Below are 23,959 nucleotides of genomic sequence, written 5' to 3'. Positions count from 1 at the left end.
GAAGTTTTAGTTTCCAGTTAGAGAGTGGGCAGGGGAGTTGGTGAAACTGCACTTGGCCTAGAGCTTGGTTGAGTGGAGGGTGAGGATGGTGGTGTGGGTTGGGAGGGGCCGGGGGGCTGCACTCGGCCTCACCAGCCCTGGGTCCTTCCAGTCTCTGACAAGCACCAGTTCAAGAACGAGCAGGTGATGTACCGCTTCCGCTATGATGACGGCACCTACAAGGCCCGGAGCGAGCTGGAGGACATCATGTCCAAGGTGCAGACCCTCCGGCCCTGACCCACAGTCTGGACCCCACTGCCCCCACCGGCCCCCCTCTGCTCCCCACACCCTCTTATCGGCTGGGATTTGCAGGCCCCCGAAGAATGTGGCCTGATCCCAGACTCCCCCTTTTTCTCTTTCAGGGTGTGAGGCTTTACTGCCGTCTTCACAGCCTTTACACCCCTGTGATCAAGTAAGTTACTCTCTCCAGGCTTCACCTCTGCCTCTTCTCAGCTGTGTGGCCTTGGGCCAGTAACTTAACCTCTCTGAGCCTCGGTCTCCTTCTCCATCCAATGGGACTCATAGCTGCACCTACCCTGTAGGTTTGTCATGAGGGTCAAGTGAGTTAATCTGTTGGGAAACACTGCAGTGTGGTGGTGAAGGGTGTTAGTTCTGGGGTCAGACAGGCTGAGTTTGGATCTCAGCCTGCGAGTTGGTTAGCAGCTATTTCCCTCTGTGGAATGGGGATAATAATAGGATCCACCCCAGGGCCTTTGCACTTGCTGTCCTCTCTGCCTAGGATGTTCTTTCCCTAAGTATCTGCTCCCTTCCTTCCTTCAAATGTCCCCAAGTCAGAGGGGCCTTCCTGACCACCTTTCTAAAGTATCACATCTGGAACATACCACCCTCCTTACTTTGCTTTGGTTTTCTTCTTGAAGCTTGTCAGTGGCTGACATACTCTATATTTATTTCTTGGTCTGTATACTGTCTTGTCTTCCCCACTGAACTGTACACTCACCAGAGGCAGGGAATTTGCTCACCACTGTGTCCCCAAAGTGTCAGCAGCACCCAAAGAGGCACTGGCCAGTAGAACTTCCTGCACTGGTAGAAGTGCTCTGTACCTGTGCTGTCCAAGGGAATGGCCACTAGTCACACGTACTTTCACACTCTTGAGACTGAAGAGTGTAATCCGAACTCCGATGTAACATTAATTGATTGGTAAACAGCCACATACCTGGAGAGTACCGGTCCAGGGCAAAGGAGCCCTCAGTAAATGTTTGTTGAGTGGTGGTTGAAAGGTAACTAGTGTCTTTTGCCTCTGTGTCTGCATCTGTGGAATGGGCATAAGCATAGCTCACACCCCTGGGGTTGTCATGAGGAGTAAATCTGAGTGTTGCCCGGCACACAGGGAGGGCTGTATCAGTACCTGTGATTCGTGATTGTCTTTACTGTGAAGCTTATCCTTGTGGATGAAGGGCCGGGGAGGGTGATGTGATCCTTACCAGCTGCAGAGATCTCTGCCCCCTGTCCTGACAGCTCTTATCACCTCTCAGGAGTGGAGAGGAAGGGTCTTCTCCCCCTGGAGGTAAGGCCTAGGGAGCCCCTTTCTGCACGCCCAAAAGGCAGGTGGGGCCGGCCCGGTCCAGCCTTGGACCTCACAGGAGGGGCTCCTCTGTCCGCCCCTGGAGGAGGAAGTGGCCAGGCCAGCAGCACGTCCCGGTTACCACACACGTGCCCTGCCAGGCTCCCCAGCTCCCGAGAAGAACTCCCTGACCTGCCTTTCTCAGCCTCAACAGGGCTGGCCACAGAAACTCATTTGCGTTGGCTTCAGAAGCTGAGAAGTTGTTGTGGTTTGGCTGCAAGGTCCACACAACCCTTCGTACCACAACTTGGCAGGAATTAGATGCTACGAGAGGTCAGAGCGAAGAACCAGGACCGTCACAGACCCCTGCCCTCTGCTTGGTCCTGACTGCCCACTCCAGCCCCTGGAGAGATGTTTCCATGTCGACATAGTTTTGTTACCTTTAGATGCAAGGATGTCAATGACGAAATGAAAGAAAAAAGGGAAGAACTGGAAGTTTCTCTCACTACTCAGAGTAAATCAGGTCTCCACAGGCTCAGCGTTTTTGACATCTTGGGCTGGATTGTTCTTTGTTTGGGAGCTGTTCCAGGCAGTTTTGAGTGCTTAGCAGCATCTGGTCTCTACCTGCTAGATGCTGATCGTACCTCCGGTCCCCCCCCGACCCCGGTCAGATCATGACAGCCAAAAATGTCACCAGACACAGCCAAGCATTCCTTGGGGGGCATAGTCGTCCCTGCTGGAGAACCCTAGGCTGGGGAGAGTTTCCAGAGCCTTAGAGCCATCTGAGGATGGGGCCCTGGGTTGGGACAGACCTGCCCTAGGTGATGCTGTGAGTGAGGGGCGGGTCTGGCTGGACTCCCTGCCTGGTATTCACCCTGATCCCTTGGCCTTTGACCCATGGCTGGAGAATCTGGAAGTCCTTGGACCCCGAGCGCTTTGAGCAGGGACTTCGGGACTGTTTCCCCTCCCTCCTGCCCGATCGTTCACGGCCGGCTTCCTCTCCCCAGGGACCGCGATTACCACCTGAAGACTTACAAGTCCGTGCTGCCTGGGAGCAAGCTGGTGGACTGGCTGCTGGCCCAGGTGAGAGCTCCCCTGCACTGAGGGGCTGACCAGGACGTGGGCTTTTGAGGTTTAAAAAGCTTTTATTTTAAATTGTATTGATTGATTTGGCTGCATCGGGTCTTAGTTGAGACATGCAGGGTCTTTGGTTGCAGCCTGTGGGATCTAGTTCCCTGACCAGGGATCGAACTTGGGCCCCTGCATTGAGAGTGTAGAGTCTTAGCTACGGGATCACCTAGGAAGTCCCTAAAAATTTGTTTTAAAATTATTGTTATTTTTCTGTCAAATTATCTTTTTATTTAAAAAAAAATTAATCTATTTTAATTGGAGGCTAATTACAATATTGTGGCGGTTTGGGGCATACATCGACATGAATTAGCCACGGGTGTACATGTGTCCCCTCATCCTGAACCCCCCTTCCATAAAATTATTCTTTAAATTGTGGTAAAATACACATAATAAAGGCTTCCTACGTGGTGCAGTGGTAAAGAACCCGCCTGCCAATGCAGGAGACTCGGGTTTGATTCCTGGGTTGGGAAGATCCCCTGGAGGAGTAAATGGCAACCCGCTCCAGTATTCTTGCCTGGAAAATTCCATGGACAGAGGGGCCTGGTGGGCTACAGCCCATGGGGTCACAAAGAGTCAGACATGACTGAGGACGTCGGCAAACACGTGAGATAACATTTACCACCTTAACCGTTTTTAAGTGTACAGTCCGGTAGCCTTAAGTCCGTTATTACACAGCCATCACCACCGTCCACTTCCAGGGCTTTTTCCATATTGCAAAACTGAAACTGTGTCCACGTTAAACAGTAATGTCCTGTGACTCCCGCTGCCCGGCTCCTGGCAGCCGCCCTTCCGCTCTCTCTGAGTTGGCCTGTTCAGGAAAACCCGTGTAAGGGGGCCAGGCAGTGTCCGTGCTTCTGTGTCGGGCTCGTTTCACTCTGCATAAGGTCTTCAGGGTTCGTCCACATTGTAGCCCGTGTCAGAATTTCCTTCCTTTTAAAGGCTGAATAATATTCTGTTGGGTGGATAGAGCCCATTTTATCTGTCAGTCAAGGGACAGTGGGGTGACTGCCACCTTGAGGCTTTCTGTTTTGAACATGAGATGATTCCAGGGAAACTGGGACAAGTTGGGTCCACCCTGGGACCAAACCGGAGCCTCCAGGTGGGGCTTGCCAGGTTATTCGCTTCACACAGGTCCCCAGCGAGCAGGGGCTGGGCAGAGTCTTGGAATCTATGAGCCGCTTTTGCTGCAGCTTCCCCAAGGGGAAGTTGTTCTGTTGTGGGGCTATGAACTCTCCTACCTGCCTGCCTCTTAGAGTTGGTAGCTCCTGTTCACAGCATGCTTATTCTGGGCCAGGGCCCGTCTGGGCTTTTGTGCATTGTCTCACTGAGTCTTTCACCCCATTTACAGATGGGGAACTGGGGTCCAGAGAGGCCAAGTGCCTAGTCCAAGGGCACACAGCCTGGCAGCAGCATAGCTAGAACTCAGGTGGGCCCATCGTATCCCCTCATGCCTCGGTTCTGCAGACTTTTCAGGGAGCCTGCAAGAACTTTCATTCATAGTTTATAAGAAGAATGCGCTGGCTCCAAAGACAAGGAGATGACTATGAAATTGAAATGGATACATGTTTAAACTTTTATAGAGTGCAGCTCTATGGCAGCCTCATTAATTGTTAAGTTTCCCATTCATAGAAACTTCATTCCATTCGAAAACAATTTACTGCCTGGATTTTCTCTTGCCGAACAAATTCCTGATGATTGCCTAGAAGTCAGAGCCAATCTATGTGAAGTAAAGCCTTCTTGGCATCAAATAACTTCAAAAGCAAGCTTAGAAAACGCCTGGAAAAAACTTTTTCAAACCCCCCAAATGTGTTTAATGTAGGACATGGGTGCATTTTAAAATATGTTTGCTAGGATGCGGCGCCCTAAAACGTGGGAGGTCTTAAAATGACCTTGGATTTGAATTTATAGAGTTGCATGGCTCAGAAGCACAGAGCTGCTAACCATTGTACTACACCACCCCCTCCTTAGGATACCCTGAAGCCAGCCCAGAGCATGTGCTTTATCTAGCATTGCCTCTTGGGGGGGCTCGGGCCACTGCAGGGCTCTCAGCACAGATGGGACAGCAGCTGATTTTGGTGGGATAAGATCTTCAGGCTGTTGGGGGATGAGGCTGACAATAGACAGACCAGCGAGGAGGCAGATTCAGAACTACAGGCATGGGAACATGAGAACTCCCCTGAGAATGATGTGGCCTTGGGGGAGGCAGGAAACGTGGTCAGGTTTTAGATTTTTTGAAGGTAGACCTAACAGAGTCTGCTGTTGGATGGATGGATTGTGGGCAGGGGTTGAGAGAGGAGTCCTGAAGAACCCCATGGTCCTTGACCAAGCCAGGGAGGCTCAGGGCTGTGACCTGGAGCACTCCAGCCAGGAGGAGGACTAGCCAGAGCAACTGCCTCTGCTGGTTTCTCTTTGTGATTGATGTCAGGCACAGAGGGGATCTGCTCTTGGCCAGTGCTGTCAGATTAGCTGTGATCCCAGCTGAAGGTCCCCTGGAATAGCCTGGGTCATTGTCAGTGGGTCCTGAGAATGCCTCACCCCCAGCCCCCAGCATCCTGTCGCAGTGGAGGCAAGGGGAGGATGGTGGAGTAAAGTTTGCAGCTGACCCTCTGTCCACTTCAGCAGGCCTCCCATTGCTTGGCCTGGTCTGGGGACACAGGGAAGCTAATTGGAGTTGACATAGGATGGCTTCCACGAGATTGACCGAAAGACGGCTGGCATCTGGCTCCAGGTCAGGGGAAGAGGAGGACGGTATGCATATGGATCTCTCTGCGTGGGAGAGGTTGGTGATGAGGATATGACCTTGAAGACTGGTTATGGCAAGTCTTGATAAGAGTCATCCCCATCTTGTACCTTGGCAGGAAGGTCAAAAAGAAAACATATAATTGTGTAGTTCAGGAGGGTTATTTTGCTTTGAACACCTCTTCATTTCTAACTTCTAGGTCATTCTGCTCCTTGAAACAAAATGTTGGTTGAAACCTCCTTGATCAGCTAGAAATGCTTGTGGCTGCACATAATAAGAAACTTGACTTACACAGTAAAGGCATTTTGTTGTTGTTGTGCATGTAACTAGACTTCCGGAGCTCATGATCCTGGGGCTCAGCAATGCGCTCTACACCCAGGCTCTTTCCATCTTTTAGTTCCACCACCTTGCCTGCTGCCTCATGGTCATAAGATGGCTGCCACAGCTCCAGATATTGCATCCATGTAGACCTATGGCCAAAGGCAGGCAGCAGGGACAGGTGAAGAGAGCTTTCTCACTCTGTTTATTGGGGGAGGAAACTTCCTCCAGTCCTCTCCCTTCCCAAGTGGCCTTCGTCTTGGTCTCATGGCCAGGTGGGTCCCACGTATACCCCTAAACTACTCCCTGGGGAAGACAACAAGGATTGCTGAGGGTGGCTTAGAATTCCTCAGAATTCATTCCTTGAGGCTCCCTTCTAACTCTTTGGATGAATCAGAGTTTTTTTAGCTCTGAGAATGAGGGAGGTATTGGTCCTTTGATTGACAAGCTACATATTGCATCAGTTCTGATCTCTCTGTATTATCTCATTTAATCTTCAGAAAAACAGTTGTTATCCCCATTTTACTGATTAAGGAACTGAGGCTCAGGTTTTATAACTTGCCTCAGGACACACAGAAATGGGGTTCTCCTATAAGATTGTGTGTGTGTGTGACAGGGGCTTTCATGGTGCCTTGGTAGTCAATAATAATAATAGAGATAGTAGTAATACCCCTCTCTATTGATTATAGTCTGTATGTACTGTGGCATCTGAGCAGGGAACACCACTGAGGGGTGACAGAGGCCTTGGAAAGTCAAGGGTAAATCCAGGGGTTAAAAAAAATACAAATGCTCAGAGAGGTTAAGGAGTTGCCCACAGTCATGGCTTGGCTAAGCAGGGGTTTGAACGCGGGGACTCCAGCTCCAGGTTGCTCTCTTTACCTCTCTGCTCGCGGATTTTGGTCCGTGTTGCCTGGGCTCCAGGACGCCCTAGGCTGCGTCTGTCAAAAGGAGGGTGGGGGGCAGTGGGCTGTGGGGAGGCTGGCATCTGCTGGTTCCTGTGCCAGCTCTGCAGAAATGTGCCCAAGTGCCCGCCACGCTGACCCCATGGCCAGGCAGATGGTGATGCTGATGGTGGCGGCGGTTCCAGCACCCGGGGGTTGGGGCGGCGGGGCTTGGATGGGAGCAGGCGAAGGGCCGTCTGGCATCTCAAGGCACCAGCAGAGGAAACAGCATAAACAAGGACAGGGCGGGAGCCCTGGCCACAACCCTGGGCAGCTCTCTTCCCCTCTTGGAGCCTCAGTTTCCCTGTTTGTAACTTGGAGGGAAGGCCTGGCTGTAAGAGGATTTCATTCTCAAGCTCTGACCTTGGGCCAGTGCCACGTCTGTCTGTCCCTCAATGTCTTCATCTGCCAAACGAGGTTAATAAGAGCAGCTGCCCCTGGGTTGACCCTCAAGGCCGTTAGCATGGCTGGAGCCCCCAGCCAGGGGGCTGGTAGGCCATTCAGGGGGCAGGGGGACGCAGGTGGTGAGGTTGATCACACTGTGGGGAGAATATGGGGGCTTGTGACCTTCGATTTCCCCACGGCTGGCGGGATGTGGGTGGGGGGCTCACTCTTCAGGGATGGGGGTGCACCCAGGGTTGGTGTATTTCACTCCTGACCAGAGGATCCCGCTGCTGTTCTCACTTTGGGAGCTGCCCCGTGGGTCACCCCAGGGCCCTCCGGGGAGAAGAGGGGAGGGGACAGGCTGAGAGCCCAGGTTGTGAGAGCTTCAGAGAGCCAGGTGGGCTCCAGACATCTGCCCGGGCCCCTCACCGGGCCTGCCTGCCTTCTGGGCCCCTCACAGCGAGAGACTGTGGCTGTGGATGCGGCCTCTCAGATGGATGGCAGCCCCTCGCCCCTGGTGGGGCTCAGAGCCTGCCGGCCCTCTAACCGCTGCCCTGGGTCCCACAGGACAGGTTTGTCATCCCTGAGTCAGCCTGGGGCAGCAAAACACTGAGGCCAGCGGCTGCCCAGGCTCTGTTCTGCAGCCCAGGCTCTGTTCTGCAGCCCGCAGCTCTGAATGCATTTCTCCTTTAGCTGAGGATTCCCTGCCCGGCCACCCCTCTGCTGGCTGGGGGCTCCGAGGGTGGGTGGGATACACCCGAAGTGCAGGCCTCTGGCCTGGCTGTGTCAGGGGCCTCTTGGAATAAGTTCTCACTCAGGCAGTTGTTTGAATGGGAGGCTGTAGGCCCTGTGACCCTCTGAGTGGAGTCGGAGCTCGCTGACTTGGCTACACGCCCCTGCATGAGTTAGTCCTTGTTCACCGTGTCTTTATCCAACCAGCAGGTATTTACCAAGCACCTACGGTGTGCCAGGCTCTGTTCTAAGCCCTTCAGATTCAGCAGGGAACACAATAGAGCAAAGGCCCTTTCCTTGTGGAGCCGACCTCCACCCACACCCTGTCCTCGCTGGCCGTGCTATCTTCTGTGCTACAGACTCCGTCCACCTCTGGACCTTTGTCCCTGCTCTTCCCTTTGCCTGTCACTCCCCCCATGCATGCACAGTTCACATATTTTGCCTGGATATACTGAGATCGTTTGGGTTGCAAGAAGCAAAAATAGAATCTGGCTAACTTAAGGAATATAAAAAAGAGACAATGACTTACTGGGAAGGCCATGGAGCACCCACAGAGTCAGGAGAGACCCCAGAGCCAGGCCTTAAAAGGACCCGGCACCAGGAAACTCCCAGCTCCTCAGGAGCAGGCGCGGTGGGGCACTGTCTCCAGGGCACACTCTCAGGGAGGATTGGCTCCAGCTGCTCCCTGACCTTGGGATCCTCTGCTCAGGCATCGTGTTCTGGGCAGGGAGGCTTTGCACTGGCCTTGCCTGGACCCCGTGCCCTCAACCTGGCCAGGGGTTGGCAGCAGCAAGCCTAGAGGGATCTTCCCCTCATGGCAGCATTCCACAAGGGAGAGTTGGCCCTGAAAAGGCAGGCTCAGCAGGGGCCCAGCACACTGACCACACCCATTCATTCTTCAGTTTCAGATTGGATGTCACTTCCTCCAGGAAGTCTGAGATGAGCCAGACCCCCGATTTAGCAGTATTTTCAGTTGCAAGAACAGAAAACGCAACTGAACACTGGCCTAAACAAATAACATGTTGCACATCAGTAGCACCACATAGCAAGAACCTTCTGTCCTTCGCTCCACCTTCCTCAGCAGTCTGCCACCTTGATCATGACATGGCCCTGCAGTCCCTGCATCATTTCCTCATGTAACTTTATCCTAGGCAGGGAGGGGTGCTGTTGCTTTTCCCTTTTATTAGGGAGGAAGATATTTTCCAGGATTGCCTGGTAGGCTTCCCCAGATGTCTCATTGGCTAGAGCCAGGTCAGCTAGGAATTGAACTTGATTTCTTAATATCAGAGAGCCAACTACAGAGGCTGAAACCAATTAGGGGTTTGTTTTTCTTTAGTATGAGAGAAGGCTGGAGGTTGGTGAGACAGAGCTGCTGGGACAATCTCATGATATCTTTGAGGACCGCCCTCTCCCTTTCTTTTTGCTCTGCTCTGCTTAGAATGTTTCTGTTTTCCAGATCACATTGTGATATAAGATGGCTGCAGGAGCTCCAACCATCACATCTGTGTTCCAGGCAGGCAGGAGGAAGAGATACAAAGGGCCAGGGACAAAGTGTTTTTCCAGAGCTCCCTATCAGTGATTTCTGCTTGTTTCATTGGCCACCGCTGGCTATAGTGGAAGCTGGGATCTGAGGTTATCTAGATAGATGCACTGCCATCTATAACAGTGAGGGTTTCAGTACCAGGGCCGGATGGGGCGGGGGAGGGTTGTTGCTGGGCAACCAACAGTGTCTGCCACATAAAATCTCCATTTCTCTTTTTACGATGTTTATTGCATGATACTCCATGCATTTGTTACATTTAAATAATTGACATACAATTAAATATTTTTCTTGTTTGGGAGTTGTAAATAACAGTCACAGATATGGTTGGGGGTACCACGGTAAATAAGACAGAGGCACATCTCTGCCCTCGTGGAGTCTCCCTGGGGTGGCAGTGGGCTCTTTCTCCACCTGGCTCAGCCCCTTGGGCCAGGTCCACCTAACACCTTCCCTTCTTGTTCTGTTCCAGGGTGATTGCCAGACACGCGAGGAGGCGGTGGCGCTTGGCGTGGGCCTGTGTAACAATGGCTTCATGCATCACGGTAATCCAGCCCTCCCCTCAGCCCAGCCTCCCCAGGGGTGGGGTGGGGTGGGGGTCTGTCCTGAGACAGAATTGCTGGCAGGGACCCTGGTCCCTGGTGCATTTTTCAGTGAGGGGAAACAGGCCCAGAGACAGCAAGTGGTAGGCTTGCTGGCCGCCCAGCAAGGCAATGGGTGTGGATGCCGGGTCAGTGGGCCTATGGACTGCCCTGGCTTTGAGCCAACTCATGAATCCCCCTCCTCCTCCTCCATCCCCAGTTCTGCACTGATGGGGAGACCACTTCAGGTGTCCAGTGGGGACCGAGGTGGCTGGTAAAATCCATGGGCTTCCCAAGCCTTGACTCCTGGATGGGAGATGGCCTCCTAGGGTGGGCAGTGAGGCTGGGTGAGGTGGGCCTGGTCTGTGGGCTTCCTGGAAGGGGAGGAGAGGGGTCCGTGGGGACAGGCCGGGCTGTGAGCGCGAGAGGGAGGAAGCCAGACGGGACCTTGCCCCTCAGACACGTCCCTCCTCCTCCCACAGGGAGAAGCGTGTTGGAGGGGGGAGGGGTGGACAGTGTGAGATGGTCCTGGGGAGGGAGAGATGGTTCTACTGACACCGCTTTAAGATAACAGAGAGATTGTACCCCGGGCCCGGCCTCTCCTAAGGACTCTGCATGTAGTGATTAGTTTAATCCTTGTGCTGGTCCTTTGATGTTGGTATGGAAAACATGCCCGTGTATAAACGAGGACCAGAAGCCCAGGCAGCTAGTACACTTTGCCAAGGAGGGGCTGGGGTTTGGACCCCGGCAGGTTGGCGTTACAGGCCACCAGTGAGCTCTGTGGTCGGGGGAGCCCCGAAGTTCCTTCTGGTCCTGGGGGAGCCCCCAAGTTCCCACTTTTTTAGGATGAGTGGACTTTTAACCCCGCCCCCCCCACCCCCCAGCAAAGAGCCTTTCTCTGGTCTCCAGAACAACCTCAGGGCCTTGTCACATGCCGTGTCTCCTTCATCCAGGGGCCCCTCCCTCCCTGCCTCGTCCTCTGACTTATCAGTGTTTCTGCTCAGTTCTGGCCTCTCCAGCGAGGCCCCCCGACCAGCTTGGAGAGGTCCTCTCCTGCCTCCCGCTCTGGACCAGCTCAGATGCACTTTTCTTCCCGGGACTGCCCTGTCCCCATGAGGCTGAGTCCACACCTCCCCTCTGTCTTTGTTCATCCATAGCGTGTCTTTTGCCTGTGGGCACCATGCTAGGCTCTGGGGACCAGAGGTGAACAACAAATACAAGTCCTATCCTCGTGTATGTGCATGTGTGTGAGACAGTCACACAACCGTGAAATAAGCTGAAGCCATGCTGGGAGGAGGAGCGGCCAGAAATCCTCCCAGCGTCTGCTCTGTGCACCAGCTCAGAGGTCGGCAAACTGCCTATAGAGGGCCAGACAGTAAACGTCTTAGTTGCTGCAGGCCGCACGGTCTCTGCCACAGCCCAGCTCTGCCCCTGTAGTCTGAGAGCAGCTACAGGGGCTGCATAAACCAGTGGGCGTGACGTTTAGCCAATAAAACTTTATTTAGAAAAACAAACTGGGGACCACAGCTTTCTACACTTGGTCCAGGAGCTGGATTTGCTGTCCCTTTGCCCTGTGAGGTGAAAGGCCATCAGGTTTGCCCTCTGCCTTCAAGCCAGCAGGCCCAGTTCTGGGCCCGACTCAGCTTGCTGACAGCAAAGCCTTCTCCTCTCAGCCTCAGTTTCCCCATCTTTCCCTCCCCGTCTGAGCTCAGCATTCTGACAGCTCTGGGGCGTTGGGGCTCACTCCACAGCTGAGAGGAGCAGGTCAGGCCCAGCCAGGGCAGCCCAGGTCATTCCTGAAACCCAGTCTGTTCCCCGCAGGGATCTCTCAGAGCCCCATCCCTCCCTCCCGTCAGCTGGGCGGAACCTCTCATTTGTGGGTGAGAGTAATTAGGGGTCCACCCCAGCGGCTATTTTGGGAAGGCGGCTGTCTGAGGACCTTCTGCTGGGGGTGACCCCGGGCAGCACCGACACCCTCGGGGTTTCTCAGGGAGAGAAATTGCAGGGTGCTGCCCTCTGTCCCTCCTGCCTGCCACGAACTCCACACCAGGCTAAAAGAGGAAAGGGCCAATCCTAGGGTGGTGGCTGCTGCAAAATGCAGGTTAGGGTGCAGGGTGGAGGGGGCGGTGGGGCCTGCCTGGCGCCTCTCGGGTGTCTGACCTGGGCTCGTGGGACCCTGGGCTGTCCCCGGGGAGGGATGCAGAGGCAGTGGTCCATCCCCCTTGCTGTAGGTGCAGACAGGGAAACTGAGGCTCATGATTTCATCTCTGCAGCCGCTCGGGAACATTGGTTGTTATCCCTACAGATGAGGAAACTGAGGTTCAGAGAGGCTAAATGGCCTTGAGGTTGGGGGCAGGGGGAACTGACCAAGGCTTTCAGTGATGGTCTGTGCCCGGGTCTCACGAAGCCTGGCCAGTGGCCTTGACTGGAAGTTGGGAGTGGTCGGCTCTCACCTGGCCGAGCTCCTGGACTCCGGGATTCCAGCTGTTTCCCCACATATTTCAGCTGAGACATAAGACACAGCACGGTGCCTCCTCCTCCCTCTCCCGGAGTCTTGTAGCCTCGTGTTTACAGTGGAGGGGAAGCCAGCCAGCCTCCTGGGGCCTGGCTCCCAGCTCTGGGGAAAGCAGCAATTTGAGCGTCTGTTCTCTCCAAGGAGGTAATAGAGGTGGCCTGAGAGCCATGCTCACAAACAGCTAGCTGTCCCGGGAAGGGAAGGAGGCAGAAAGGAAGGCCTCTTGATGCTTTTCATGTCATCAGAGGCCTTCAGGGAAGCCTGAAGCTAAGGCAGCTGCTTGTCCTTCTTTCCAAGGCCCACTAACCTCAGACGACTGCCTCGACCTCTCCCCCTTATGGAATTTGTCCCTGTGTCCATCTGTCAGCCCAGGCTGGGCAGTATGATGAAGAAGAGGAGCCTGGGCTCTGTGACCTTGGGCAATTTATTTAGCTCCTCTGGGCCTTAGTCTTCCTGTCTTTAAAAGGGGTGCAGCAGGTCCTCCTTTGTCTGCGGAATAAATGAACTTAAGCCTATATCCCTGTGGTGCTCTGCACTAGAAGGTATTTAGTTAAATTGTAATCCATAGGGACCACATTACATGCTGATTGTTACCAGTTTTTTTGTGTTAACATTTTTTGGTCACACAACCTATGGGATCTTAGTTCCCTGACCAGGGATCAAACTCACATCCCCTGCAGTGGAAGCGCAGAGTTTTAACCACTGAACTGCCAGGGAAGTCCCTGTTACTGGTTCTTTTTACTCACTTTCCTGCCTAGTCTTAGAATAGAGGTCTGAAGACTTTTTCTGTAAAGACCCGGATAGTACATGTCTCAGGTTCTGTGGGCCGTACAGTCTTTTGCAATTATTTAACTTTGTCATTGTGACCCCAGCGCAGCCCCAGACAATGTATAAATAAATGGATGTGACTGTGTTCCAACAAAACTTTACTTATAAAACGCGGGAGTGAGCCACATTTGGCCCACAGAGGCTGAGTGCACCATTCCCTGGTCTGTAGTGTCTCACCGTGGTCTGATTATTAGTGAGGGTGAGTTCCTTTTCATGTACTTGGTGCTTGCCACTCTCTTAGGTTTTCCCATTTGTTAATTACCTATTTATATCCTTTACCCATTTATCTATGAGCTTCCCAGCTTTCTCTGGTTGATTTGTTGGCGTTTCCTGTATATTCTAGAGATTTCTCCTTTGTTGACTTTAGACCAGACGGTTAATTTTGAATCTGTGGCCTGCCTATGGCCTTGCTATTGAATGGAAGCCCTTAATTTTATCATACTGCTTTTTGGGGGGTCTTGTATATGAACTCCTTTTCTGTTTTAAGACAAAGACACTTGCCTGCATTTTGTTTGGTGAGCTTTAGTTTTCCTGTTCTTATTTAGGTCTTTGATTCAACAGGAGTTTATTGTTATATGTGGTGTGAGGTAGGGACCTGGATTTTATTTTTTTCCTGTAAGTGAATCAGTTTTCCCTGTACCATCAGTAGAATACTCCACGTGGTTGTTCGTCATCCATCATATGCTAAGTTCCCATAAAACAGTGTCCTCTTATGTGATAGCTGTTCTCTTCCACTGGTTCTTTATTTCTGCTGTGGTTCTGCACTGGTTTCGTTACCATGGCTTTGTAACATGCCTTTATAGAAGCAGGTGGGATGAGTTCAGAATTTTCACGAGTCAGAAAGCCAGGCTTTTATGTGAACTATCCTAATATGTTAGTTTTGGCACAGGACTTTAGTTACTAGAACACCATGCTGGCCAACCCAAGCTTGTCCACGGGCTGGTCCTGACCCGTGGCTGCCAGGCATAGATACCGCTGAAAGCTCCCCGTGTGAGCCTGACCCCGTGTCTGTGGGTTTGCAGTGCTAGAGAAGAGCGAGTTCAAGGACGAGTCCCAGTACTTCCGCTTCCACGCAGACGAGGAGATGGAGGGAACCAGCAGCAAGAACAAACAGCTTCGCAATGACTTCAAGCTGGTGGAGAACATCCTGGCCAAGCGCCTGCTGGTAGGAGCAGAGCTGAGCTCACTGCATCTTCCTTCCCAGACCTGCCTGCAGGCCTGGGAACTGGGCAACCTTCAGGTCGTGGCTGGAGAAGTTGGGCTCAACTTGGGGCGCCCAGAAGTAAGGGGGGATTTTAGGTGGTGCCTGGCAACACCTCCCAGATACCAGGTCACTTTACTGGCCAGACCACGCTCCTGACAGATGAGACTGGGTTCTCTTTCTTTTTCTTCCCCTCTCCTGTCCACCCCAACCCCAGCCTAGCCTTTGCAGGGAGGATGGTCTCCTGAAATGACCCCTCTCACACCAAAGCCTTGGGTCTTCTGGGCCAGCACCCTTGTTCAATTGCTGCAACTAGCCTTGCAGTTAAGGTAGAACATTTACCAGCCTGGTTAGGTATTTTACCAGCCTAGCCCATCCTGTTTCTGTGCCTCCTGGTGAGCCGCAGCCTCCACCTTGAGGCCTGGCCCACAGCAGGCAACCGGGAGAGAGGCTCGGAGAGGTTGGGTCTCTTGCCATAAGCCAGAGTTGGGGCTGAAGCCTGCCTAAGTGCAGGCGGCTGTGTTCACGTCTCTCCTATTGTACTTAAGGGGGCTGCTGTTCCAGCTCCCATTTCTCCCGCCACAGAGCCCTCAAGTGCTCACACCACACTCAGGACAAAACCTTCCTGCCTCTTTTTCTTCCTCTCCTGTGTTCCCCCCTTCCTCGCCCCACTCAGCCCAGCCACTCAGATCTTCTGTCTTACCCTCCAGTGCTCTGGGGCCTGACTCAGGGCCCTGGCACCTGCTGTGCCCTCTGCCGGGAGCACTTTTCTCCACTCTTTATAAACTTCTGTTCCTCATTTCATTCAGGTCTCAGCGCAGATATCCCCTTCCCCCGGCCCTGCTTTTGTGCCGCGTTTTATCCCTTTAAGTGCTTGATTTTAATTCAAAGTACATACACCCGCTGGGGCACCACATTCTGTATTTCTTTGTTTGCAGTCTGTCTCTCCTACTAGACAGAGAGCTCCATGAGGGCAGGAACTGTTTGTCTTGTTTGGTGCTGTCTCCAGAACAGTGAAGTACCTGGCGCATATTAACTGGCAGCAGCTCAGCAAAATATATACTGAGCGAATAAATGCATTTCCCTATATCTTCGCCACCATGGACCCCCGAAACCTCCCAACCTTCTTGTCGTCCTGTGATGGGGAGGGACAGCTCCTCCCTAAACCCCCTTCCTGTCCTTAAGTTCTTGGTGGCAGGACACTTTGGGGTCTGATATATTTCATTAAGCCAGTAAGTTGTTATTGAACACCTGCAGTATGACAGCAGATGGGGAGACAGTGGAGCATAATAAATAAGGAGGCTCTGTCCTCAGGTTGGGAGGAGGAAGGGGGAGACAGGCCAAGAAAGCTAAATGAATACATGGTCACCCCACTCCCAGCCCCACTCTGAGTATTTCTGGGACAGGAGGAGCTGGCCGGGTCCCGGTCCCCTCCAACCCACCCCTCGTGGGGGCCGAGGTGGGGCAGGCTCCAGGCCCCCCCTCCCCGTCTCACTACCTCTCCTGCCTCGAACCCCCAGATCCTGCCCCAGGAGGAAGACTACGGCTTTGACATCGAGGAGAAGAACAAGGCCGTGGTGGTGAAGTCGGTCCAGAGGGGCTCGCTGGCAGAGGTGAGGTGGCTCAGAGGGGCCACCCCGGTCCCCGGGCTGCGTGTGGACAGGAGAGCGGGGCATCCCTCCTCCAGCTCAGAAAGCCCTGGAATGGCAGTGGTTCCTCCTGGCTCCTTGCCCTCCTGGGGAATCTTAGTCCAGGTCTCTGGGAACTAGGATGGAGCCCCAGGCTCAGGGTTGCCCTCCCAGCGTGTACCACCAGCTCCCCCTGCTGGCCCTGCGGGGGCCAAATGCAAAAAAACCACCAGGGGCTCTGAATCAGCTGATTATAGAAAAACTGCCGCTCCGACAAGGATATGAGGTCTGGAGGAGGGAGGCCAAGGCTTCAGCCCCAGGGCCTCTCAGCTGTTGTCAGGGGTGTGCAGACGGCTGGGAGAGAGACGCTGGCCACTTTTTCCAGGGAGCTCTGCTTGCTTCCTTGTAGTGATCAGGAAGGTGTTTGGCTGCGTGTAGTAGCCACAGGCTGGGCTTGACAGTGGCTGGAGCCACGGGGCTTCCGTTTCCTTATGATGTAAGCTGTTTAGAAGGAGGTGGTTATAAGTCTTGGTTCAGGGTTGACATCTCTTCACCTTTGCTGGGCAAGGACTCATGGTCACAAGGCGGCCACCCCAGGTCGATGCCTCGTGTCCTTGAAGAGCGGAGCAGGAAGCAGGGGCGGACTGGACGCTTCTCCTCAGGGAAGATGTCTTTGCTGCTAGCGGCCCTCACAGCCCTCCCTTCACAGCTTGTTGGCCCGCATGGGTCTCGCCAGCCCGCCTCACAGCTTACCACAGAGGGCAGCGCGGTTGCCCTGGGGGGGAGTCTCACTCGGGTCCTGCTTGGTCCCTGGGGCTGGTGACTCTGTGCCCTTGAATCCTTAGTGAGGAGGAGAGGGGGTCAGTTACCTGATGTGCTCATCTCCCTCGCCACTCCCCTCGCCCAGATGGCCGGCCTGCAGGTGGGGAGGAAGATCTACTCCATCAACGAGGACCTGGTGTTCCTGCGGCCCTTGGCTGAGGTGGAGTCCATCCTCAACCAGTCTTTCTGCTCCCGCCGACCACTGCGCCTCCTGGTAGCCACCAAGGCCAAAGAGTGAGTGTCCCCAGGGGCGGGGTGTCTGGTGGCCTTCCTCTCAGGTTGAGGAGTTGCCCGGGTCCCAGGGGTGGTGGTGGGGGGGCGTGCCTGGCTGACCCGGTTCCCAGTGGCTGGGGGCGGGGGTCCTTCTGCAGGCACGTGACAAGGTGCTGCTGGCTCGGTCCAGTTGACAGGTGCTTACCGGGTGCCTGCTGTGTGCCCGCTGGTGTTTCAGGCTCTGGGGACGCAGCCCCGTCTGCGTAGATCCATTACTGCCCTCGCAGATCTCAGTCTGCTTGGAGGCTAGAGCAGGAGACAGACGAAATCAAAGCAGAAAAGGGAGAGACGTCCCAGGTGGTAGTGAGTGTGGACCAATATATTGGGTTGGCCATAAACCATTCGGGTTTTTGCATCACATCTGATAGAAAAATCCAGATGAACATTTTGCCCAACCCATTATAAAGCTGGGACAGGAGATGGGCTGTGTGGAGGAGTGCTGGTCAGAGAGATGCCCCTGAGAACGGAGGTGAAGACCTGGAGGGGGGTGAGGGAAGGGGTCGGGGGACATCTGGAGGAGGGGGGTTCCCGGCAGAGGAAACAGCGAGTGCAGAGGTCCCCCCGAGGGGCACTGGGGCTGGTGTGTTTGAGCAACAGTGAGGAGGCTGATGGGGCTGGAACAGAGTGGGCATGAGATCAGTCAGACAGTAGAGGCCAGGCCGTGTGGGACCTGTGCCCACAGTAAGGACCATGGAGCTACCGGAAGGTTCTGAGCAGAGGGGCGGCGTGATCTGACGTAGGGTCCAGCAGCATCTCTCTGGCTGCAGGCGGAGACTAGATTGTTAAGGGCCGGGTGGAAGCAGGAAGGGTAGAGAGGAGGCAGCGGGCCGGCCCCGCCCAGCCGCGGTGGGCATGGTGAGAAGTGGTCGGGTACCAGATATAGGCACCCAGAGGAGCGTTTTCTATTTTAAATCCTGCGCATTTGCTTTCCGCGTCTCCCTTCTATTTAAGGCAGATGCTCCTGGTTTTCTGTTGATGGGAGTGATAGAAAGTTTTAAATAGGATTCTTTCAGTTAAAAGGCTTGTCAGTTTCGGGGACATGATTGATGGTTGGGTTGGTATGTAGAAGTGGGAGAAATCACCATGGTGGAACATGCCTGCCTCAAGTTCCAGAAATGCCTGGGGTTTGAGAAAGGCTCCCAAGATGGCTTTTTACAGCAGGTAGGGACGATCCAAGCCTAATGTGGGGGACATGCCTTAGACAGGGAAGCCAATGGCTACGTTGAAGCCCCTGGATTAATAATGACCCTGGGCAAGGGCTGCCCACTCTGCCCTGGTGAACTACCCACAGAATGGCTGGGTCGTCTGGGCTTTCAAATCATGGTCTCGGGGGACACGTGGACATTTTTCTAGAGTCAGCACCCAGATGTGCTGGGGTCACTTGTCACCCTCCAAGTCAGTGATTCCAAGATGCTGGTCTGGTGGCCACAAGGCCTCTTCTCACCCAGAGAATGATAGAGAAGGGTTAGGAGGGTGCATGGACGGCCTTTCCGAGGGTCGGCTGGCTAGTTCCGAAGAATCACAGACCCTGCTCTGTGCTCTCGGGTTGAGCGAGGTTTCTCTGTGCATTTGGAAAGTCTGGTGCTGCTGCTGTCTGGGGCTGGATTTCCCAAAAGCCCGGGAAGCAGGGGGTCCCCCGGTGGCCCCCTGGGCTATCTTTCGGGGGTGACTGCTGTACCTTATGGCAGCTTCTGTTCGGTGCAGGATCGTCAAAGTCCCTGACCGGCCGGAGGAGCTGTGCTTCCAGATCCGTGGAGCAGCCCCGCCATACGTCTACGCGGTGGGGAGAGGTGAGTGGGAGCCCAACAGACGTGGAGTGAGCTTTGGGAGGCCGGTCTGTTGTGTGTGTGGAAGGAGTTCAGAGGCGCCCCAACAGTCACCTCCTGGCCTGTGCCTCTTAGCGCACGGTTAGCACTTACCATCTTTGCCGGAAGCCAAGGCTTGCAAATGCACATGCCTGTGGGTGTCGGGCAGCTACACACAGGCAACTGAAAGGAAGCACCAGGGAGTGGTGAGGACTGTGGCAAAGTGAGAAAAATGCACATTCATTCAAAACAGGGCAGTGTTTCTTCAGCTCAAGCTCCTTATTGCCAGGCAGGAATGTGGCAGTTTGAGAATCATGGGACAGCTGAGAAAACATGCCCTTGGAGTCGGGTAGACCTGGGTTTGAAACCTGGCTTCTCCTAGACACGTGACTTGAGAGAGCTGCTTTGCCTCTCTGAGCCTGTGTTTCTCTGTCCGCAAAACGGGGCTGATCCTGGCTCCAGTGTCATGGGGTTGTTGTGGGACTTAAAGGAGAAGAGGGCTTCCCTGGTGGCTCAGCGGTAAAGAATCCACCTGCAGTGCAGGAGCTGCAGGAGATGCGGGTTTGATCCCTGAGTCAGGAAGACCCCCTGGAGGAGGGCGTGGCTACCCACTCCAGGATTCTTGCCTGGGGAATCCCATGGACAGAGGAGCCTGGGGGGCTACAGTCCATAGAGTCGCAAAGAGTTGGACACGACTGAAGTGAGTAGCAAGCGCACAGGCGGAGGAGACGAAGCTCTGGAGTGAAATGTGCCTGGGTTCAAGGCCAGCCTCCCTTGTCATGTGACCATGGGCTCATTGCTACTTCCCTGAGCCTCAGTCTCTTCTTCTGCCAAATGGGAATGACAGTGCCTGTCTTGCCCACCAGCGTGGGGTGGAGAGTGGCTGCAAGGTGGGAGGATGGAGGTGGCATTTGGTGTGGGGTGGGGGACAGGTTCATCTGGTTACTTGCCCTTGCCTGATACCGCCCCAGCCTCTCATCGCCTGGCATCCGGCCTCAAGCACTCCTGTCCCGTTTAGGCTCCGAGGCTGCGGCTGCAGGGCTCTGTGCCGGCCAGTGCATCCTGAAGGTCAATGGCAACAATGTGATGAATGACGGAGCCTCAGAGGTCCTGGAGCACTTCCAGGCATTCCGGAGCCGCCAAGAAGAGGCCCTGGTGAGCCGCCTGGCAGCCAAGGGGATCAGGGAAGCCCTGCTCGGAGGCTGAGAGCACCCTTCCTTCTCTGGGGAAAAGCCTGCAGGCACCACAGGGTTTTGGGTGGGGTGGGGCTGCCGACCTGAGGGCTGAGCTGGGCTTGGGCTCTGGGACTCCTCTGCTTCCCTAAACCTCACAGCCCCAGTTTCTACAGTTGTGAAATGGGCGTGATAAGACCCTCTTTTCTTACCACATAGGCACGTTGGGCAACTAGTCACATTGATGATAAGAAATTGACGTTATACTTGGGTTGGGGACCCAGGGTTCTGTGGACCATGATTCATTGGTTTATTTAATAAGCGTTTCTTGAGCACCTGCTGTGTGCCTGGCGTGTTTCTAGACCCTGGGGCCACAGGAGAGACAAGCTTTCTGCTCCCATGAAGCTGACTTATGTTTTTGGTTGCTCCCCCTTCCCTGGCTTCTGTGGGGAGTGTAGACTGTGGACACTGAGGGCCGAGTGTGACTGGAGGTCCCTCAGGGAGTTTCCAGAGTGAAGTCTGGGAGGGCTCTCTGAAGGTGGTGTCACCGACAGGCTGAAACCCTGAGCTTTGGAATCGGGACAGTGTGCACCTGGGCTCTGGCATCGTGGCCGCCCCTCTTACTCTGCTCCCCACACAGGGCCTGTACCAGTGGATCTACCGCACCCATGAGGATGCGCAGGAAGCCCGGGAGGCTGCCGGCAAGGACCCCAGTGGCGACGGGGCCCTAGAGGAAGACCAGTTCAACTCGGGTAATGGGACAGGCAGGCCATGTGACAGAGACGCCCGTGGGGACTGGGTCCTCTGTGTCCACACTCCTCCCAGTCCCATCCAGTCCTTCTCGATGCTGTCAGTCCTGGATTAGTCTCTGATTGCTGCTATAAAAAAGTACTAGGAACCTGGTGGTTTAAAACCACACGCATTTACTGCGTTACAGTTCTGGAGGTCACAAGTCCGAAAGGTGTCTCCCTGGGCTCTAATCAAGGTGTCAGCAGGCCTGAGTTCCCTTCTGTGGCTCTTCACTTGCCTGTTTCAGGGAAACAGCTCCCCAGCCAACCCTGTAAACCCCGCTTCTTTGTTGACCCCAAAGTCACCAGCGAGGAGCCCAGAGCTGTCAGACACCAAGGCATTGAAAGCCTCTGGTCTTCCCACGTCTCCTCCTGCCCCCAGCCCAGCAGAGCACAGAAGCGACTGGAGAGGAGGAGCTATTAGTCAAACTCCAAGCATTTAGTCGGCACCTACTATGTGCCAGGCTCAGTTCTAGGTTTGGAGGATACAGTAAGGAATAAAACAAAAAAATCCCTGCCCTTGGGGAGCTGTATCCCTGCTGCTGAAACACCCACAGCCTGAAAGAGGGGTCCTAAAGGAGACAGGCTGATGGGAAGAGGGGGAGACCAGTGGCCAGCTCGGAGCTCAGTTTATGCCCCTCTGAGAGCAAAGGGCTGTGGGCCTCCTTCCCCAGAATGTGGGTGACCCCAGTGATGACGATGGTAGACCACACTGGGAAGAGCTGGTGGTTTTGAAACTTCCATTCAATACCTAGAAGCACCTACTATGTGCCAGGTCATGTTCAAGGAGCTGGGGAAACAGGAGTGAACAAGGCAAACAGAATCTCTGCCCTTAGGGCACTGACATGAGAGGAGCCAGACAGCGAACAAAAGAACAAAAAAATTGATAATTGATGATATAGCATGGAGGGTGAGGGGGGAAAGGGTGACAGTGTATGTGTTGAGAGGTACTCTTTGGAGCAGGTGGGAAGGAAACCACTTCACGCCATAAAGAGAGAACTTTCTTCCTAGATACATCACTACCTAGCTATGTGACCTCTAAGGAGTCACAGTCTCTCTGGGACCCTGTTAATCTGGACTGAAACTGGGCTCCATAAAAACATTGGCTCAGCAAACTAAAAAGGCTGAGTAGAGTTAATGAGCTTCAGGTCTGGCTCGATCCAGCATTTCATATACTCAGGAGGCCTTCATTTTCTCCATTTCTCAGCTCTGCTCCCTCTGTGTTGGTTTCCCTCTGTTTTCTCCACCTAGTAGCTCTGGTAACTTGAAATCCAGTTGAAAAAGAGGATGTCTCCCTCTCTTTGTAGATCCAAAGAGATCTCACTCTCATGGGCTCAGCTTGGGTCACATGCTTGTTCCTGAACCAGTCACTGTGGATAGAGGAGATCAAACATGCTGAATGGCCAGGCCTTTGCCTCTGGGGGAGGGTATGGATGGCAAATGAGTCTCGTTTTCTGAGCCACATAGACTGTGAATGAGATTCAAGGCTTGATTCTTAAAAGGAAAATCTTTTAGAATAAGAAGTGAGTGATAATGGGCTGGCAAAAGTGAAAAGAGTTGCGGTACAGGTTTCAGTCTCCCCGTCCGTGTAACACAGGCTGTCCGCAGTGCTGGGTCAGGGGGCTGCCTTGGTGTGGGGTGGTGCCCCCTCCTCAGGGTCACCTGTCCCTCTGGCTTCCAGCCTTCCCCCTGATGTCCCTGGGTCCCCAGCTGAGCCAGCATGAGGACAGCCCTTTGGTCAGCCTGACAGTGGACAACGTGTACCTGGAGCATGGCGTGGTGTATGAGTACGTGAGCACAGCGGGCATCAAATGCCACGTGCTGGAGAAGATCGTGGAGCCCCGTGGCTGCTTCGGCCTCACTGCCAAGGTCTTGCTGGGTGTGGCCCTGCCCTGGGCGGGGAGTGGAGCAGCCTGATTCCCTCCGAGTTAGCCTGGGGAAACTTGGTCCTAATCCCTGCCCCTCCACTTGGTAGCTGTGGGGCTTAGGAGACTGACTTCTTATCTCTTAGCCTCTGTTTACTCATCTGTTAAGTGGGCCAATAATAGACCTGACCTATATGGGTATTACAAGGCGTATAGTAGTCACCCAAGATAAACTCCCTTAAGACTCTCCCAGGTGCCCAGTGAGTACTCAGTAGCTGTTAATATTTCTGCAGATCCTTGAGGCCTTTGCTGCCGATGACAGTGTCTTCGTGCAGAACTGTGGGCGGCTCATGGCCCTAAGCAGCAACATGAGGACCATGTCCCACTTCGAGTTCCGCAACATCTGTGACACCAAGCTGGAGAGCATCGGCCAGAGGATCGCCTGCTACCAGGAGGTGCCTGCACTCTACAGGGTCTCACCTCAGGGTGTTTCAGTTGTAAATGTCAAATCCCAACCCAGCTTAGCTTAAACAAACAAGATAATTAACTGGTTTATATTACTGAAACGTCTATAGGTAAGCTTCAGGCATGGTCGTATCCAGCACTCAAACAGATACCACATTGTTACAAGAACAGGACCTCTCTCCTTCTCTTGACTTTTTTTCCTTATTGGCTTTGCTCTCAGGCAGGCCCTTTTCATGTGGTGATAAAATGGTCCTCAGTAGCTTTAGCCTTAGCAACCCCAGCAGAAATAGAACATGATGAGAGCTCTCGTTGGCTTGGCCTGGGTCCCCTGCCTAGGCCTGTAAAAGTTCTGCAGGAATGGGGAGGAAGCCTTCCTTGAACCTCACAGATACTGGGTCCAGGAGAGATGTTTCTCCAGGACTCCTCAGGTGCAGCTAAAATGGAGACATGTAAGTGGGTAGGTACTTGGAAGCCTCACATTCCTCCAGGACTTCCCTGAAATCTGGGTCCAGTGAAAGGCAGTGCAAGGGAATTTACTTTTCCATTTGGACTTACCGGCATTTTTTTCAATTTTGGAATGCTTAGCCTAGGCTAGGATAAAGTGAGTGCTGGAGGTGTGCCAGAATGCCCAGACCCCTAAGTAATAACCCCATGCCCCCCCCACCTTTCTCA

General features: G+C 53.9%; 1 protein-coding gene and 1 long non-coding RNA gene across 3 annotated transcripts in view; one reads left to right on the top strand and one right to left on the bottom strand.

Moving 5' to 3' along the window:
• PREX1 (phosphatidylinositol-3,4,5-trisphosphate dependent Rac exchange factor 1) overlaps positions 1-23,959 on the top strand; it is a 178,152-nt gene that overhangs the window by 132,183 nt on the left and 22,010 nt on the right. For both annotated transcript variants that reach the window (XM_081560854.1, XM_081560855.1), the window contains exons 12-23: positions 152-255; positions 402-451; positions 2,569-2,644; positions 9,817-9,889; positions 14,291-14,433; positions 15,990-16,082; positions 17,005-17,153; positions 18,897-18,982; positions 20,016-20,152; positions 20,810-20,921; positions 22,639-22,826; positions 23,116-23,277. In XM_081560854.1, the coding sequence (XP_081416980.1) occupies positions 152-255; positions 402-451; positions 2,569-2,644; positions 9,817-9,889; positions 14,291-14,433; positions 15,990-16,082; positions 17,005-17,153; positions 18,897-18,982; positions 20,016-20,152; positions 20,810-20,921; positions 22,639-22,826; positions 23,116-23,277 (1,373 nt within the window). The remainder of the gene's footprint in view (positions 1-151; positions 256-401; positions 452-2,568; positions 2,645-9,816; positions 9,890-14,290; positions 14,434-15,989; positions 16,083-17,004; positions 17,154-18,896; positions 18,983-20,015; positions 20,153-20,809; positions 20,922-22,638; positions 22,827-23,115; positions 23,278-23,959) is intronic.
• On the bottom strand, positions 2,898-8,642 carry LOC145533445 (uncharacterized). The gene is made up of 2 exons (XR_014074064.1): positions 8,337-8,642; positions 2,898-5,542 (listed from the first exon to the last, which is right to left on the bottom strand). It is a non-coding gene; the product is annotated as an uncharacterized LOC145533445 (long non-coding RNA).

The sequence above is a fragment of the Giraffa tippelskirchi genome, chromosome 13 (genome assembly GCF_054371585.1).
Source record: "Giraffa tippelskirchi isolate mGirTip1 chromosome 13, T2T-mGirTip1v1.2.pri, whole genome shotgun sequence".
Taxonomy (NCBI): domain Eukaryota; kingdom Metazoa; phylum Chordata; class Mammalia; order Artiodactyla; family Giraffidae; genus Giraffa; species Giraffa tippelskirchi.
The sequence above is the reverse complement of the archived record's forward strand: the minus strand, read 5'-3'. Positions and strand labels throughout refer to the sequence as shown.